Here is a 17,796-nt window from a genome sequence, read left to right as displayed (position 1 = left end):
TGGGTAGCGGTTAACTTGTAAAGTTGACTCTAGGATCGTTTAAAGATTTACTTAATTTCTATACTATTATATAAAGGAAATGGGTGGCTGGCTTTGTCTCTCACGGAGGTGTGCAAATTTCCTGCAAGTTAATGCTATCTTTTATACTAAATTATTACAAGTACTCTTATTTTGAGTTATGAATAAAACTTACATGAGACAGAAAGATAACTGAGTGTTTAATCCTGTAATATGCTTTTGTCTATATGATAAGTTAAAGTTGGTCATTACCTTTTTTCTTAATTTTGTTTCCCCAGTGTTTCCAATGAGATGAGTTAGGACTGGGAACTAATTTTGTATATGAACCTAAGATAATATTTAACGTGCCCAACTAGCCTGCACCCCAATGTTATGTTATTTTGTATTTGGTTGGCTTAAGTAATTGTATGTATAATGGCACATAATGTGTTGCAAGAATAGTTCCTGTCATGAAATCATTATTATTATTATTATTCGGTACATGTCATGAAAGCATTATGATGCATTAGAATATTTGGCTGTAATTTTATTGTGCGTGTATATAACTGAGTATTTTTACTTGTACATGCATACATCTGCAAAAATTTTTCTTTGATTTTGTTGTCTGTCTAATATTTGATCTTTGGTCTTATTGTAGAGAATTGCTGAAACACTAGATGTTGAGATCAAGAGATGGGCTGCTGGGAAAGAGGGAAATTTGCGTGCTCTGCTGTCAACATTGCAATATGTGCGTTATTGCTTGTTATTGCTTGCATAGTAATTTATGTAGGAACAGATTGTACTCACTCCCTGCACTTTTCATTTGGCTATATAATTGCTGTATATCTTGCATGGTGCTCATTTTTTTGCCTTAATTCCACCATCTGATATTCTACTTTTCTGAGATCTTCTGTACATGCTGTAGTACTTTAACGCAAATTTTGAGATATGTTGTTGAAGACCGAGTGAGATGACATTCAAACATAAGAAGACACCTCTGATTGAACTCTAAACTTTTCCTGATACCCTCCTATCTAAATAGCTGCACTCTTTATTCACACTGCACTGCTGGTATTGTTGTCAGATGGATACACTACATTCGATCTGATTTAAAGTAGGACTTAAAATTGAAAGGAGATTAGACTGACAAATTTCAAGTGTCCAGCTGCAATTTCGTTATCTTTGGACTGTTTGATTTAGCTGACTTTTAGAATTAAGGATACCAAAGCACAAGAGGATGTCTTTAAAGCTTCTTCCCTTGCATGATGCTTACAATCTGGCTCTCGCAGTTTTATTCTTCCAGTCAAGGAAGTATTCTTGTAGCAGGCTTGCTATTATTTATTGAGCATTGAAGTTTCTTGAACCACTTCAGGATGGATTTTGTATAGGAGGGTGTCAAACTTGTGATAACTGATAAGCATCTATACCTAATCTTGTAGAATACAAGGACATCCTAGCAAAATTATTTTCGTGATGCTGACCTTTTAGTTAAATTTTGGAATCCTAGAAAGAGGATAAACATCTTGTTGACCTTTTGTCAAGCAATTCATAGACTTTTCAGCTTATAAGGCAGACTATAGCATTAATAGTATTTAAAAAGGCAATGCAGATTCTAGCATGCTGTCTTTACTTAAGTCTCTCTTTCTGACTGTCTTGCATGCAGTTGCATCATGATTTGACATTCCCAAGTGCTTGCTTGTGCAAACACTTACTTGAGGGTACTAATTGTGCTTCAAACAGTTCCTGCTTGAGAATGAGCTTTATTGTGTGTGCATGTACTTATCTGTGCCAACACTTATTTAAAAGTTCCATTTATGCTCCATAACGATTAAATTTGTTGGAGCACTGCTGTTAATTTTGAAGTAGTGAATGACAAGAGGATCTTGTGAAATTCCCTTAGTCATTTCTCTTCATCAGTTGTTTTTGAATTTCTGATAGTACAAATCTCATGGAAATGTGACATTTTTACTGTATCTAATTTTTCTCCTGAATTGTCTTTTGATGATTAGGTTCTTTGGCCTGAATGTGGTTGGCAGCCGGTTTCTTTGACGGATTTGATTACAGGTGCTGCAGTTAAAAAAGCTTACAGAAAGGCGACTCTTTGCATCCATCCTGATAAAGTCCAGCAAAAAGGTGCCAATCTTCAACAGAAATATATCGCAGAGAAGGTGTTTGACTTGCTCAAGGTACTTAATAAACGTTTGCTTGCAGCAGTCTATCTGAGTGTGCTATTTTACTTGTAGAGCCTCCATTGTACCGATTGCCATTTTATTTGACACAGTTTTTTAGATGGGAAATTGTTGCTCATTGTATAATAATATTTCATCATAGTGCTGCGTTGCTTTCCATCTTGTTTTATCTTTCACACTATTTTGTCTGTTTGTATGTTAAATAGGAAGCCTGGAACAAGTTCAATTCGGAGGAGCTTTTCTGAGTTTGGAATTGTTGATTACGTAGCTCAAAAATTCATGAACTATTCCTTGGGAGTTGAATGCATGACTGTTGAAGCAGCTATAATTTTCTTATCCGCAGCTGTTGTCGTCTGCTTCGATTTGATGATTTCATCGAATCAGCTGTTAAAGCGTGGCACAAGGTGCTGCTTCAAAGGCCGCAGAGGCATCTGAAGGGTGAAGTACTCTTCTTTTGTTAAGGTTGATTGATGTACATTAATCTTCATCCAGCTTATGCACGCGGAAGTTGGAATCTTGGTGTTAGTGTAGATTATTATATAATTCAGCGAATTGGTCAGTTCTATCATCCGCCCCACCCCATATGCACGGAATGAGGGGATTTTTTGTGTTAATTCTTTTACAATATTGTTTTTATATCTTTTTGTGGCAAATAGAGAGCTATGATATGTTGAGTGAATGCCTACATGTTCTATTGATATCAAAACAATAGTATGAGATGTGTATGATTGTTGAGCTGGCTTATTCCGATTCATATATATCATCCATTTTTTCTATAACGCCTATTGCGATTTTATTTATTTTATTTTATTGTGAGAATGTGACTGAATTTAAGGTGGAGTCCGTAAGATTTCAATTTAGTCAGGGGTTTAATCCTTTACCCAAGCATGGGAAAAGCATATCAAATTAGAACCGACCCCTAACTTTAAACAAATAGAGACCTTTAATGCGGCAGCATGTTCATTTCTTATTTTAAGTGAGGTATATACATAAAATCAATTCAAACAAATGGTTCTTTTGGGGATACTAAGGACATAAAAATCAATCCATCAGACATGCATACACTTTGACGAGAAAAGCATTAAAACCTGGAAATATATTATCCTGTCTTTCAAGTATGAAGTAGGAAAGAAGCTATACGACGACCTCAAAAGTATTGCAATCTTGACAAAGGATGTACAATGCAGTTAAACCAAATCTAGTCTCTAGGCAAAACTTGGGTTTCAATCTGCATCCTCGATCAACATGGTCATCATGGGCTTCAGCTAATCGATCTCGTAGTTTATCCAAATTAACCTGAGTATTTGAAAAGAATGTGGACAAATCATTCAAAGTAACTTCACTAGGAACTTATTTGCTTTGCTCATACATATCTTTTAATAAATAATCTTGAGAGTAGAAGTCAAACCCAATCATTCATGCTTTTCAAAAAACAATAAAAACCCAATCTTTCATTTCAAGCAGTAATCAGCAAGAACATAATGTTACCAACTCAGCTAGCAAGCAGCCATAATTACAGAAAACCATAAAGGCATTGCCAACAATCACCATACCATGACAAACCATATGGATGCAGTCCATTTTCATTTTTCTTGAATGTTTCATTTCTTTTTAGCAAGCAAACAGATTACAGAGAAAGAAAGCAAATATATATTGCAAAATTGGTCATTAGGAAAACTTATCAGAAATAAAGATAGCTTTTAGAATGTGATACATGCTGCAAATGAAAAAGTCATAACAATCAATGGCTGCCATGGAATTTAAAATTGTATAAAAAAAATTGCTGGATGGAAGAACCTCATCATCTCTGTTGAGCTGAAGATTGCAAAGGGTGCAATAAATAAGTTTATGGTTCTGTTGCAACTCTCCTTGCTTACAGATGGGGCACCAAATCTGCTTGTGCACCTAACATAAACATCAGAAAGTCTTGTTGATTTCATTCATTTGTAAAAACTTAGCACAAAATGCTGAAAATTGACATCTCATATAGAACCCAATACAAAACATAAAAAACCATATGATGATACTAATACAGAAATTTCTTGTACATTATCACAAAATGGTCCCTAGATAAACATTTCCCTCACCTGCAAAACACCACTTATAAGATGTTCACTAAGGGGTAATAATACTAACACTTATCTGAAAAAATCAACATAAACAGTTTATTGTCACTGTACCTGCTCATCCTTCAATTGCATATGCTCAGAAACTGCACGTGCCAAGTACTCATCTTCTTCATCTTCCCAAGTTTTTATTTGATCTTCTGGTTCTGCAAGGAACTAAAGTAAACATTTAAACTCAAAAAGGATGACTTGACCAGCTATAACCTACTGAGTTGCGCATCTGAATGATCATTCACCCATTAAGACATATGACAGCTTTGCAAAAATTAATTCAGCGATTGGTTTAGATATTAATCTTCTTTCTTCTTGTGGCTTTTGTAAACATTGAGATGAAGACATCCAATGATAAAAAAACTGCTTTCATATTGGTGAAAAAGATTGGGCACAACCCAGTAGATAAATAAAAGCTGCATAAGTGAACAACAAAAGATGAAAAAAGATAAACAGTGATGGTGAGGTGATAACTAGCTGAACAGAAATCTAACTTATAAGTATGCAAATATTTTAGTTGGATGTATATTTTAATTGGTTACATTGTCTCCCCACCCCCTTCTTCTTTGAACAACCCTGAAAGTTTTTGTTTAAGAGTATGAAATTATCACCTTTTCTTGCTGGTTCTGTCCTGAGATCCTCATAAAAAATTCTTTGCATTTCTAACAATACCTCTTCACATTCACCTTGATAAGCATCTTGAAGACCGCTGTATTCCCATAATTCATCAGTGGCTTTGGGTACAGAATTTGAGATTTCCAAACAGTCACTTAATGATGAGTCTTTAATTTTTTTAAGTTCATCAGAAACTATTTCCTGAAAGGCAGATTTGATGAACTCCTGAAACCAGAAAACATAAAAAAATAAGTGATAATAATAAACTCACTGCATGAAAGCTTAATTGTAAGAGAAAAAGAAACAGAATTTAAAAAGAAAAAAACATATCCAAAATGCCCGAAAATTTTATATGCACCAAAACTATGTACAAAAGCAAACTCTACTAGGTTATTTCATAAAGGAAGGCTGACAATTACTAATGCAAGGATCGGGGAACTTGATAACACCACTCTTCTGGAACAACTAGGAACTTCAATCTTATATTTCAAGTCCAAGTTACCCTGATATGAAGCAAAGTGGGATATTTCGCCGTGCCCCATTTCCCCAAAAATAAAGATTCGGCATATTGGAATATTCCCAAGGTAATTACAAGCACCAAATTTATATTGAAAGTAACTGTAACAAAAATAGATATAGAAACTAGAAAAATAAAACTGGTGGATTGGAATGAAAATGGAGAACCTTGTCAATAAGAGATTGGGCGGCAGGCGACCGCAGTTTCCAAAGCAAACGAGTCCGGTCCTCTCGTACCCTTTTGTAACAATTTTCTCTCAACTACACTTCATCCACCCACATTTTAAACAATATTCATCAATTTCAATTTCTCAACAGGATACTTAAGCATTGCATAAATATTCAAAAATAAAAAGCGAAAATGGAGTAAACCAGTAAAGCCGAGCAGCAAATAAACATCACGAGGAAAGATAACTGAAATCCCATAACCATTATTAGATAGGGAAACGAACCTTGTCTTTCCAAAAGGAGTAATTGTTGAATTGGGGATGGGTTTTAAGGGAACGTCGTTTGATTCTTGGGCAATCATCCTCCATTTTTACTCTGCGCTTTCTCGGAGACGGTTAGAGGAGAATTGAAAAGGCCACCTAAATTTTCACGAGCAGAAAGGCGGGGGTGGGAGGTTCAATTCGTGGATTGTTGTTGTGAAGAAGAGAGAAGCTCTGTTGTTCGTGAAGAACTCATCTAATTGGCGCCTTGGCGGCGGGTTTGGGTCTGGGCTTAGTGCATTCGGACTAGGGCCTCAGTTAGCCCAAACGATCCCCACGGCCAACGGCCTACGGGCCCCGGCTGTTTTTTGGTTGGCCCAAACGCCTAAAAACCCCCCGCTTGCTCGGATTTTAGAAATGATGGCGTGCGATGAGAGAATCAGAGAAGTAGCCACGGAGCCAGATAGAGAGAGATATGCCAATGAAAAGATATTTTTATGAAAAGAAAAAGCGTAATAATTAAAATCCACCCAATATTAAAAACAAAAAATAAAATAAAAATAAAAAGATGATAAAACCCAAAACCCTACTGGCTTTTCTAAAATCTCTGCACTGTGTCAGCTCTCAAGTCTCAACCCAACCTTGCCTATTTCTTTCTTTCTTTCTTTCTTCGTCTTCTTCACTTCGCCTCTACCTCTCGCTCGTTTCCTGCCCACTAAGTATGTGTTTCCTGATTCTTCTTCTTACTCACGCTTTATGCATGTCGTTTTATGTTTATATTCTGTAATTCTACTGGTTAACCCTATTGGTCTTTTGCACTCCACTCTTTTTTCTTTTATCTGTGATTCTCTAAGAGAAACTCAAATCCAAGGGAGTTTCTTTGCTTTAAGCAATTAATGGGATACTGATTTGTTTCCAGGGAAATGGGTGCTTTTTTTCCTTTCCATTTTTCTGAAGATGATGATACTAATAATCTTTCATTTGTTCTTTTAGATGAATTTTTTTTTAACGATGATAGTACTCAGTACCTGCCACAGTTGATGAAATCCTTTTATTACTTTTCTCTTCTTACGAGGTTTCTTTTGGGTGGGGTGGAGGGGGTATTTTGGTCTTATTTTTTCTGTTCTTGAATGGTTGCTTTTTGTTTGTTTGGAATTCGCAGTATGTTTAATATGGCTCGAGTTTTCGGCATTTGGGAATTTGAATTAAGTTAAGGTAATCACTTAGAAGGCCACGAGAACTTGGCGGAAATGAAGAGGAAATCGTCACTCCAACTTCAAGCTCTCGAGAGCTTCTATGAAGGTGTGTGTGTGGCTATGAAGATTTATGTTTTAGTATTAAAAGTCATACCATGTCTATCAGGGTATCTTTTGGTTAAGTTTTCCAAGCATTTATTTAGATGAGATGGCTTTACAGGTGTGTAGATTGATTCTAAAATTTTATTAATATTTAAGCTAAGACCTCCATCTGAAGTACATGTTAGACATGGCTTTGATGGTTACTGATTTTCCTCAATTAATCCAGCTGACTGATGTATGATTGTATGGCCCTATGTTTTTATCTCTTATTTGTGTTATCCTGTGAAGCAGAGGAGAAATATCCTACCCAGAGAGATGTGGAAGGCTATGCTGCAGCTTTAGGATTAACTTTAAAGGAGGTCAAGGGATGGTTTGTTGAGAGGAGAAGAAGGGATAAAAGGGATTATGGAATTATGTTACCTATCCATTCTATGAAAAAACTCCATGCTCCTAATGGAAGGAATGTTGGAGGTTTTTCTGCTGGTAGAAAGAACCCTAAAGGACATGGCTCTTTGGTTCATAATAGGTCAAACACTGGTGCTGCTTTATATTCGAGACATAAAAGTGCATTTTCAACAGCTAACCAGAGAAAGAAGAAAATGCTTCTTCCACAGGATTTGTTATCTACTCAGTACATTCTGAAGAAGGTATTTCGCAAGGATGGTCCTCCACTTGGTGTGGAATTTGACTCTCTTCCTTCTCAAGCCTTTTGCCACTGCAAAGGTATACTACTGGAAAGTTGTAGCCTTGTTGCCTTAATAGATACTTGATGCCATTCAATAATGGTGGTTATTCCTTTGATGCCTTAGTTTATGGTTTTGTTGCAAATCAAATTTATGCTGAAAACCTCATGTGGGTTTCTGTTTCTCATCAGGTTGAGGTTGTCAAAGTTGCTATTTTCCTAAGATGGAGAAAAGAATTTTTCTTGTTAAATTTTGCATGATTTATTACTGTTTACTAGTTAACAGGTGTAACAAAGCAAAAGCTAGTGAATATTTGAAATTTAGTCTGTCTTGTTGATTTTGTTTAACCTTAATTCGTATTGCTCGGACTCAGGATTAAGTCTGGTATGGGTTTTTGTCCAACATGAGTGCATTCAGTTTTTCTGAATTTTTCCTTATATTTGGAAGGTCAAGACCCCATATGCCGGTCCACATAGAGATGTTTGATAAGTGCCTGACAAGGGTACTTGATGAAAAATGAAGAGTTGGAGGAACATAGCTTGTCATTATTTGATTTTTGCTTTATCCAGTTTTCCTGGTTGTTTACACTGTATTTCAATAAAAAAAATCCTTTACTCATACTTTTCTTATATTTAGGTTCTAAAAATTCTCATCCTGCTGATCAAGAGTACGAAAGAGGAGCAACCAGAAGGAGAACGGTATCAAGAATGTTTTCAATATGTTCACCCTTCAGTTCCCACCCCCTCAGTTTACTAATTTCTTTTATTTTTGCTTCTTCAATTTAAGGTTTCTGAGCTTACCACCATAGATTATCAGAACAACTGTAATGAGAGTGCCCCAGTGAAGAAGCATGGTATTGGAAAAGGTTTGATGACAGTTTGGAGGGTTGTAAACCCTGAGGGTGGAGATATTCCTACTGGTGTTGATTTTCCTAATAAACAAATCGTTGCTCCTCCTCAAACATCAAGTCCTGTAGTGCGAAAGCCACCAGCTCGGAGCAAAAGACGGCAACCATTAGTATCTTTAATGGTTAGTTATTAATTTTTTCTCTCACAGGATTTTGTGTTGATTACTTTTCCTTTTTTGTTTTTGTTTTTTTCTTTAATCTTCTAGAAAATCCTTTTTTTTTTTTTAATCTTCCCAGAGAAACCAGGGGCTTTGTCTGTTGGTTGATCATTTCCTTAGATTTATCTTAATGGTTATATGTAGAAAATTTCCTGACTGTAACTTGCCATTCCAGAAACAGAGAAGTTTGGAAAAGAAGTTACAGGAAAAGAAGAGGCCTTCAATTAAAAGGAGAGAGGTAATTTTGTGGTCTTTTCAATCACATTTTTGTGGTTTAGCGTAAGTACAGTATAACTTCTGTGTTAATGTTAGCTGACCTTTTTAATGCCAGGTGAAATCTAACAAAAATGACAATAATAGGCAATTGCACAAAGAAAAATGTGAACTTGCTTTAGAAGGAAGTACATCCAATAAAAGTCTTGATCAACTTTTAATGCTAGTTGATGATGAAGAGTTGGAGCTGAGGGAGTTGCAAGCCGGACCAAATCCATTGACATGCTCTGATCATCTTGGTACCAGTGGAGTGCTTGGTTGCTCCCTTTGTAAAGGTTGGTTTAGTAGTGTTCATGATATATATTTAAGAATACTTGAGCAAGTTTTCCACCTTATGCTGTCACAAATATCATGTGCATGCATAAGAAATTTTTTTGGAGTTCTAAGAGGAATTCTTTTATTGTTTCCCAGATTTGCTGGCTAAGTTTCCACCTAGTTCAGTTAAGATGAAGCTACCATTCAGTATGCAACCCTGGGATTCATCTCCAGACGCTGTCAAAAAACTGTTTAAGGTGTCTACAATGCTTAAAGTTTGTTAATGTTGCTCTTCCTTCAGTGATTTGGCAAAGGCCAATTTATCCTGCATGAAATATGCTGTGCAGAATCTTTTTTCATGTGTTTAATCCTTGCAATTTTTTTGCTGAAAGATTTTTTATCCTTAAAGCATGCTTCTGGTGGCTGCTGTCTTGCTCTTCATCTAGAATTTAGTGGTGGCAGCATGTTATAAATCATCTGTTCTCTTTAGTTCTCTCAATTATCTTGCTTAATTGTTGGTCAAAATCTTTTTTGCAGGTTTTCCATTTCTTGTATACTTATTCACTAACACTTGACATATGCTCCTTCACACTTGATGAGTTTGCTCAAGCATTTCATGATAAGGTTATTTCTCATCTTTATTTTACCATATACGTTGTCAAATCTTTAACTTGGCTTTTCGTTGCCCTTAAAACAAAGTAAAGAAAAGAGAATAAATGGACTTTCCTTAGTATGTTACCTGGGTTTCAATATATTCATTTGATTTCTTATTTGTACTTATAAACATATATATATGTCTATACATCTCAGGATTCATTGCTACTTGGGAAAATTCATGTGGCCCTTCTACAGCTTCTTTTGTCGGATGTCGAATCGGAGCTTAGTGGTGGACTTTTGCCTCGTTTTAGCTTGTCTTGCAAGTTTCTTGCTCTTCTTCACTCGGTGAGTAATGACTGCACAGGTTTACTGGTAATGCATGCATGCCTGCATGCGTCTCGTCTATGCACCTGGAAGTGTGTTTCTGTGTGGGAAATCCTCCTTTGCTGATTTGTTTTAATTATATGCCAAATGATTTAGGTGGTCTTGCTGGTTGCTGGGGTATGAATAGGATAAGCAAGCCTTGCTGGACATGATTTTAAACTTTTGCTGGCTCGCTGGCTGATGACATACGTAATGTTGTTTAGAGTGCCTGTAAAAGATTATTCCCCAACCAAAAACAAAAAAACAAGAAAGATTGGAATCAATGGTTATTTGACTAGAAAAATCAATCTATCCAAAGGGAAGCACTTGTTAGACAAGGTCAATTGTTTACAAAAGTTTGTTGCTTGAGTTATAGTTCACTTAAATAGATCGTTTTTTGTTATTGAACAAGATTGATTTGACGAAAAGTTAACCAATTGGTTCTATTTCTACATATATTAAGGCTGTTGGTCAAGTTACACATAGTTATCTGTTCAAATGATGTGTATTAACAATCCTTGTCTGGGCCTGATATCCTACCCTTGTCTCCTCTTTTGTGATGCTTGGAACCAAGGCAGCTTCACTGAAGCATCAAACCAGAGTCTGGGAATGTTTGAGTGGTTATAATTTATATAAGCAAAGGACCTACATTGGCTGAAGAAAAAAAACATAAAGAAATGAATACAAAGGGAAGATGCATGTGGCAGTTGGCGGAACACATTGTTGTTGAAATGTTTCCTGGAAATATATGGATATATCACTTAACTTGTTGTAATTTAGTTTGGCAGCCAAAAGCCTTTCCAAAAAAACCCAAAGGATGTTGAGGTAGTGAATTTTTAGAGGATTTGGGAGCTCTATGCCCTTGCTTAAAAGTAAGGATATAATTGTTTTTTTTTATCTTATCAGGTAGAGAACCAGGAATTTGTGGTGGAGTTCTGGAAGACATCCTTGAACCCACTGACATGGACGGAAATACTACGTCAAGTTTTGGTTGCAGCTGGCTTTGGTTCAAAACAAGGTCTATTCCGGAGGGAAGCCCTTAGCAAGGTATGAGAACATTATTTTCAGTATTACTATGGTTAAATCTCAGATTCAAACTTCTTTTTCTTCCTTACATTTAGGAGTATCAGTTGTGTAATCTAAAATAATAGGTGATATATATGCTGTATCTGTTTTGCATTTCCCCTTCGTCATTGATTTATCTCACTTCTCTTATTTAAGTCCCCACTATTTTTAGTGCTTAAACTTTTTTGCTTTAAATTTTAGTTTTACATGATTGAGGTTTGTATTTGTATCGGAGAACCCCCTTTATAAAAGAATGGTCTATGTTAGAGATCTCTCTGCTGACCCATGGATCTTTGGATATATGTGAAATATGCCATTTGAAATTTAATCTTCTTTTTGTGTAATACAGGAAATGAGCCTCATGGCTAGGTATGGCCTACGTCCTGGTAGTTTAAAGGGTGAGCTGTTTAGAATTTTGTCAGAAAGAGGAAATAATGGGCTGAAAGTTTCAGACTTGGCAAAGTCTTTGCCGGTAAGATGAGGATCTAATTTTTTTAAAAGAAAATTTTGATCTAACTAAGTTGAAATCATCATTGCTGTCATCACCCCTGTTTCAGTGACCAAAAGTTTGGTTCCTTTTGAAGGTTACTGAATTGAATCTCACTAGCACGACTGAGGAACTTGAAGAATTAATATGTTCAACTCTTTCAAGTGATATTACTTTATTTGAAAAGATATCATCATCTGCATACCGCCTTCGCCGTAATTCTGTTGCAAAGGAAGGCAATGACTTTCATTCCGACACTGAGGACTCTGGAAGTGTTGATGATGACACTGATGGCAGTAGTGCAAGTAGCAGCAGTGAAGATTCTGATTGTGACTTGGGAAATTACTATCAACAGAAACTCAAACATAAAAATTATCGTAAAAGTAAAAATAACATGATGGCAGTCTACACTGAAATTGATGAAAGCCATCCAGGAGAAGTGTGGTTGCTAGGACTCATGGAAGGTGAATATTCAGACTTGAGCATTGAAGAGAAGTTGAACGCATTAGTGGCTTTGATCGATCTTCTTCGTGCTGGTTCCAGTGTCAGAATGGAGGTAAGTCGTGTTTCATTTGGCCACAAGTTGAACCCTCCCTCCCTGCCCCTTTTACCCCCTCACCCCCTTAAAATAACAGACAAAAAGAAGAAATAATAAGGAAAGAGAGACTGAGAAGGTCCTTTCTTCTCTCTTGTTTGGTATGTTGCATTCAGGCACTCAGATTTTAGAATGAATATTTTTTTCCTTTTTCTTGAGGACCCATGATCAATATGATGATTATTTGGATAAGTCAAACTTTAATATCAACAGCAAACTACTGGCTGCATTTCTAACTTCCTATTATTTATAGGTTGTAAGTTGTTGTGCAAACAAGATGATTGACAAAATCTTTTAGATTGTAAACTTTGTGTTACCATGTTCCATCTTATTCTTGCTCAAACTTTTCTTGTTCTGCTATGAAAATGAATTTTCAGTGTCAACATACATGGTAGTCTCTTTTTTTTTGGGGGGGGATATTATGCATAATAGCCTCTCATTTTAGTCATCATTTTAATTTTTCAGAATCCCAGTAAAGTCATTGCTGAGTGTGTCCCCAACATCCCTCACTATGGTTGTGGAGCAAAAATAAAGAGAACATCATCCAACCAACATAATTTTCCCGGGCCATCTTGGGTCTATGGTGGACAAAAGAATGGTGTACAAGAAGCACACACATCATCAGACTCTCTTCCAGTTGATTCATCATCAATTTTAAAGTTTTGTGAAAAGGAGAAATGCCCTGGCAGTAGAAAGGATGCAAAAGAAACTCAAACTGGAGTTGATATACACACAATGCAATCCATATTTTTGGGCTCTGATCGTAGGTACAACAGATATTGGCTCTTCTTGGGCCCTTGTAATGCGTATGACCCTGGCCATAGGAGGATTTATTATGAATCTTCTGAAGATGGTCATTGGGAAGTTATTGACACCGAAGAGGTAACTCTCAGCTTTTTTCATAATGCATGGCCTTTCTTAATTTGTATTAGTGTTGGATAATATTTGCCTTCGCATCATTATATGAAGATTTTACTTCTCTTCTAAAAGGATATTCTTAAGCTGAAATTTGGATTTCTTGCCATGTCTTATATGATAAAGTGATTGTTTTGTGTTGCTGACTTTTAATTGTTATTATTTGTTGGTCCCTTAATCCTGGTACAGGCATTGCGTGCCCTGTTGGGAGTTTTGGATGACAGGGGTAAACGTGAAGCTCTTCTTATTGAATCCTTAGAGAAGCGGGAAGCTTCCCTCTGTCAAGAAATGTCAACTAGACATTTATATGATGCAGGGGTCAGGCGCATGCCATCTGAATCACCTGAGCTGGATTTAGTCAGAGAAGACAGTTCTTCTCCTGTTTCTGACGTTGACAACAACCTAAGCTTGACAATAGCCATGAATGAATCTTTGACCCCATTTGGTGCTATAGTTCTTGAAGCTGGAAAGAAGGGAGAAGAACAAAACCGAAAGTGGAGACGTCTTCAAGAATTTGATATGTGGATATGGAAATGTTTTTACTTGAATCTTAATGCTGTAAAATACAGCAAACGTTCTTATTTTGATTCGCTTAACAGATGTGAGAGTTGTCATGATTTGTACTGGAGAGATGAGAAGCACTGTAAGATCTGCCATACCACATTTGAGCTTGATTTTGATCTAGAAGAAAGGTATGCCATTCATGTGGCTACGTGCAGAGAGAAAGGAGACAATAATATGTTTCCGAAGTTCAAAGTCTTATCATCACAGTTGCAATCACTGAAAGCTGCAGTCCATGCAATTGAGGTTCGCTATCATTTCCTCATTGGTTTTTGATTTGCTACCTGGCTTTTTCTGCATAAAACTAGTATATTACATTTTCATACGAATATAGCACATAGGGACATGCCTAGATTTAATACTGCCCTACTAGATATCGTGGCATGCATATGCATGTCATTTTGCTTTTATCATCTTTTCTTTTCCCTGTGTGTTGTCAAGGTGCACACCTAGGCACTAAGGTGTAGAGCAAATCAACTGAACATCTCGCACCCCTCAGCTGAGGACCCATTGGTCAGGCACACATGTTTTGTGCCTAGGTGTGCCTTTATTTAAGGTGAAAGGCACATAAAACAAATACCTAATTCTCTCTTTGGTTTCTTTAGTTTCTTTTATTAGTAGTCTTTTAAATAGTCAAAAATGGACAATACCAACTCTCTTTACAAGAATGAAAATAGGTCATATAGTCCATGCGTAACTTTTTGTTAAAGATTGAAGTGAAGGAAAGAGGGTAGTATATGACAATGACTTATTGTGAATTATTTTGATACTTGATCATTGGAACACATTAAGCTGTTGAATGGAGCAAATTTGTTAATGTTTGTTAACAAATTAATGTTTAAGTGTATTAGATATAATGAGCAGAAATTTCTTTGGTCTCTGTGTATGATACTATGTGTCTAAAATTTCCACCCTAGTCCTTACTGAACTTGGGCAAGTGCTTCTTTCATGTATTCTGCCTCCAGCAATACAAGGTCTAGCTCCTAAAATGGGTCTTGGACCTCTGACTACACTGATTATTAATAACTCTTTCATAAAATTATATTTAAATATATTTTATTTGTCATGATTTAATATAATATAATTAGTTTTAACGTCAACAATGAAATTTGCATAGAAAGCTTATGACTACACTTTGTCTATTACATCGTACTTCAAGAGAAATGTCTGGCTTTATGATAAGTCGTTATATTTTTCTCTTTCTATAGCAACATCATGTGAAGCTTCAGTATGCGTATAAGTCATCGATATAGTAAATAGTTCAGAAGGAACAAACTTTTATCAATTATTTTATTTAATCATTGTGTCAATTTCTTTGCATACTCTTTTTGCAGTCAGTTATGCCTGAAGGTGCTTTAGTAGGTGCTTGGACAAAGTCTGCTCACAGGTTGTGGGTCAAACGGCTACGACGGACCTCATCGTTGTCTGAGCTTTTGCAGGTTTGGTGTTTTTTTTTTCAATGTAATTCCATGCTTAATAGTTCTTGAAATAATATGATAAATTATAATAATTATACCTGAGGCTAATTGTACATCATTTAATTTTGGGATTGCACATCTCAAATCATGTTTGCAGGTTGTTGTTGATTTTGTTGCTGCAATTAATGAGAATTGGTTGAATCAATGCAATACTGAACAAGGGGATTGTGCTGTTATTGAAGAAATCATAGCATTCTTTCCAACCATTCCCCAAACATCATCTGCAGTTGCACTCTGGTTGGTGAAGTTGGATGAGTTTATTGCTCCATATTTGAAGAAAGTTCATTCCGAAAAGGAACTGGAAAATGGGAACAGATGTTCAGGTATATTCCTTCTTTATCTACAAGTTGTCTTAACACGTGGTGTTCCAGACAATAAAGTTGAACATCTGTTTCTTTCTGTTTGCTATACAGATTTATTTTGGCTACCAGATATTACTTGATCTGGTTTTGGTTATGGTAAAGGATCATTGCTGGCAATTATGGCTCAGATTGTTTATTGTTGTCATGAAACTATTATGTTATGGATGAAGATTTATTTATGATGGGTAGAATCTGATCTTTATGCATTTTAATTTCTTGATGCTTTTGCCTTTTGCTTTTTGCTATTTGTCTTTGGTTTTCTATTCATTTTCTATTTTATGCTTTTTTCTTCCTATTCATGTTTTGAAAAAAAAAAAAAAAGGGTGCAAAGCTAAAGGTAAAAGGCTAAAACATCAATCAATGGAACTTAAATAAGCCGAAAATATTTTCTAATAGTTTAGGTTGTAGCTTTGGTGATGTTTTTAAAAGTTAACCTTCTGGGTTAGTTCTAGTTACTAGTTATCAGTTCTCCTGGAATTTCTTCCAGTAGGATATGACATTCCTGTTTTTTTGCTTTATCTTAACAGGAAACTGGTGCAAATTAAATTAGCATATTAAACCCATTTTGAATTTATTTTGCTTGATGATGTATTGAAAAAGACAAGAAATTTCGTAAGAATTGTCTGTTCTCAAATGTTATTTTGTAGTGAGTCTTTATTTGTGCCTTTCCCATTCTCATTCACAAGCAATGACAGCTACCATATGATTTTCAAATTATATCTAAAGAGAACTATTCACGACTGCATGGTTTGGAGTGGAATTGAGGCTGGTTAGTTAGGACTATGTTTCTAATTGTCTTATTTGCTCATCTTTTTGGCAATGTTTGGAGAGGCAACCAATGTGGATGATTAGGTAGATCCTATGTCATGTTAATTTCTGACCTAAACAACTTTCAAAAGTTGATTGTTATGGAAATTATTCATTGGAGTCGGGCTGATTTCAGAGAAATATATTTTAGATCACAAGAAAGGGATGTTGTTCACTCCCTGAGCTTTGCATCAATTTTTTAAGTGAGTGGAAAGAATGATTGTACTTTTCTGAAGTTATCCTCGGATATCCCAAGATACCATATGGAAATAGAAAAGAAACATGTTCATAAGGTGGTAATACAGAATTTTTGTGATTTCAATCGCTTGCACGTCTTATCATTTCAGATCCTTGTGCAGATTAGCATTTGTCTTACATTTCTGTGACTTGGATGATCTGATGCTTTAGATAAAGTAATCAATGTGGGCTTTTTATGATTCAGAGAGAAGAGCTCCGAAAGAATAAATCCAGCCTCTGTTTGGAGCTTCTACAGATGGAAAGCTCATTTGCTTCTATTCAAGACATTTGACTTTCGGGTGCTGTCTTCATTGTCATCCTAATGCCTAACACCAAATCACTCTTCCGGCTATGGCTTGTCATTTTGACTATTCAATATTCATCATTGGAGCATTTATTTTGATGCATTTGAAGTTTGATTTCGATGGATGAAGGCAGGAACATCGTATGAGATTGTACAGAGCAGAGTTTTGACTAAATATTCATTTTTGAATGTTATTGTACTCAGGGAATCTGAGCTGTTTAGACATTGTACAGAGCTAGATACATACATATGCAGGAAAATCAAGTTTTTGGTACAAAACTGTATACCGTCCTCCCCAGTCAGTTAAATGATTACTACCTATGTTCATTGTAGAAAAGGAATGTTGTAGCTCCTTGTCAAACAGTAATCTGATTTCATTGATGTACACAGCGAACTTGTCATTTTAATTTGGCAATGGCAGAATAAAATTTTACTGGCATATGCTGCAGTCTTCCTTCGCTAAGCATTATGCCTGCCTGTTTCACTTTACTATTATCTTGTAATCGTCAAACAATTTCTAATGGCTGAGCTTAGTACTAGTAGATCTATAATTTTAAGTTTTCATATTGATAATTAAATATCACTGCAG

General features: G+C 35.9%; 3 protein-coding genes across 4 annotated transcripts in view; 2 read left to right on the top strand and 1 right to left on the bottom strand.

Annotated features, from left to right (window-relative positions):
* LOC110429383 (Chaperone DnaJ-domain superfamily protein) overlaps positions 1-2,965 on the top strand; it is an 8,111-nt gene extending 5,146 nt beyond the window's left edge. Inside the window, exons 3-5 of the mRNA XM_021445404.2 lie at positions 656-745; positions 2,007-2,183; positions 2,393-2,965. Of these exons, the coding sequence (XP_021301079.1) occupies positions 656-745; positions 2,007-2,183; positions 2,393-2,431 (306 nt within the window). The 3' untranslated portion in view covers positions 2,432-2,965. The remainder of the gene's footprint in view (positions 1-655; positions 746-2,006; positions 2,184-2,392) is intronic.
* A 173-nt stretch (positions 2,966-3,138) lies between these two features.
* LOC110429083 (RPA-interacting protein A) lies at positions 3,139-6,096 on the bottom strand. Its single transcript, XM_021444971.2, has 6 exons — positions 5,887-6,096; positions 5,603-5,695; positions 4,915-5,143; positions 4,367-4,458; positions 3,984-4,091; positions 3,139-3,482 (listed from the first exon to the last, which is right to left on the bottom strand). The coding sequence occupies exons 1-6, from the start codon at positions 5,968-5,970 to the stop codon at positions 3,321-3,323; spliced, it is 768 nt and encodes a 255-aa protein (XP_021300646.1). The 5' UTR covers positions 5,971-6,096; the 3' UTR covers positions 3,139-3,320.
* A 345-nt stretch (positions 6,097-6,441) lies between these two features.
* LOC110429080 (Homeodomain-like transcriptional regulator) lies at positions 6,442-17,696 on the top strand. Of its 2 annotated transcripts, none has more exons than XM_021444968.2 (18): positions 6,442-6,581; positions 7,025-7,164; positions 7,452-7,883; positions 8,480-8,541; positions 8,630-8,872; positions 9,084-9,146; positions 9,240-9,456; positions 9,593-9,693; positions 9,974-10,060; positions 10,247-10,378; positions 11,303-11,443; positions 11,811-11,933; positions 12,046-12,504; positions 13,009-13,425; positions 13,648-14,265; positions 15,354-15,458; positions 15,595-15,820; positions 17,109-17,696. In XM_021444968.2, the coding sequence occupies exons 2-18, from the start codon at positions 7,113-7,115 to the stop codon at positions 17,129-17,131; spliced, it is 3,501 nt and encodes a 1,166-aa protein (XP_021300643.1). In that variant the 5' UTR covers positions 6,442-6,581; positions 7,025-7,112; the 3' UTR covers positions 17,132-17,696. The 2 variants fall into 2 exon arrangements, with proteins under 2 accessions (XP_021300643.1, XP_089641894.1); XM_089785768.1 differs by lacking the exon at positions 17,109-17,696 and adding an exon at positions 15,911-16,041.
* Positions 17,697-17,796: the final 100 nt, after the last annotated feature.

Source organism: Theobroma umbraticum, unplaced genomic scaffold, assembly GCF_002168275.2.
Source record: "Theobroma umbraticum cultivar Fairchild unplaced genomic scaffold, ASM216827v3 scaffold_44.0, whole genome shotgun sequence".
Classification (NCBI taxonomy): Eukaryota; Viridiplantae; Streptophyta; class Magnoliopsida; order Malvales; family Malvaceae; genus Theobroma; species Theobroma umbraticum.
The sequence above is the reverse complement of the archived record's forward strand: the minus strand, read 5'-3'. Positions and strand labels throughout refer to the sequence as shown.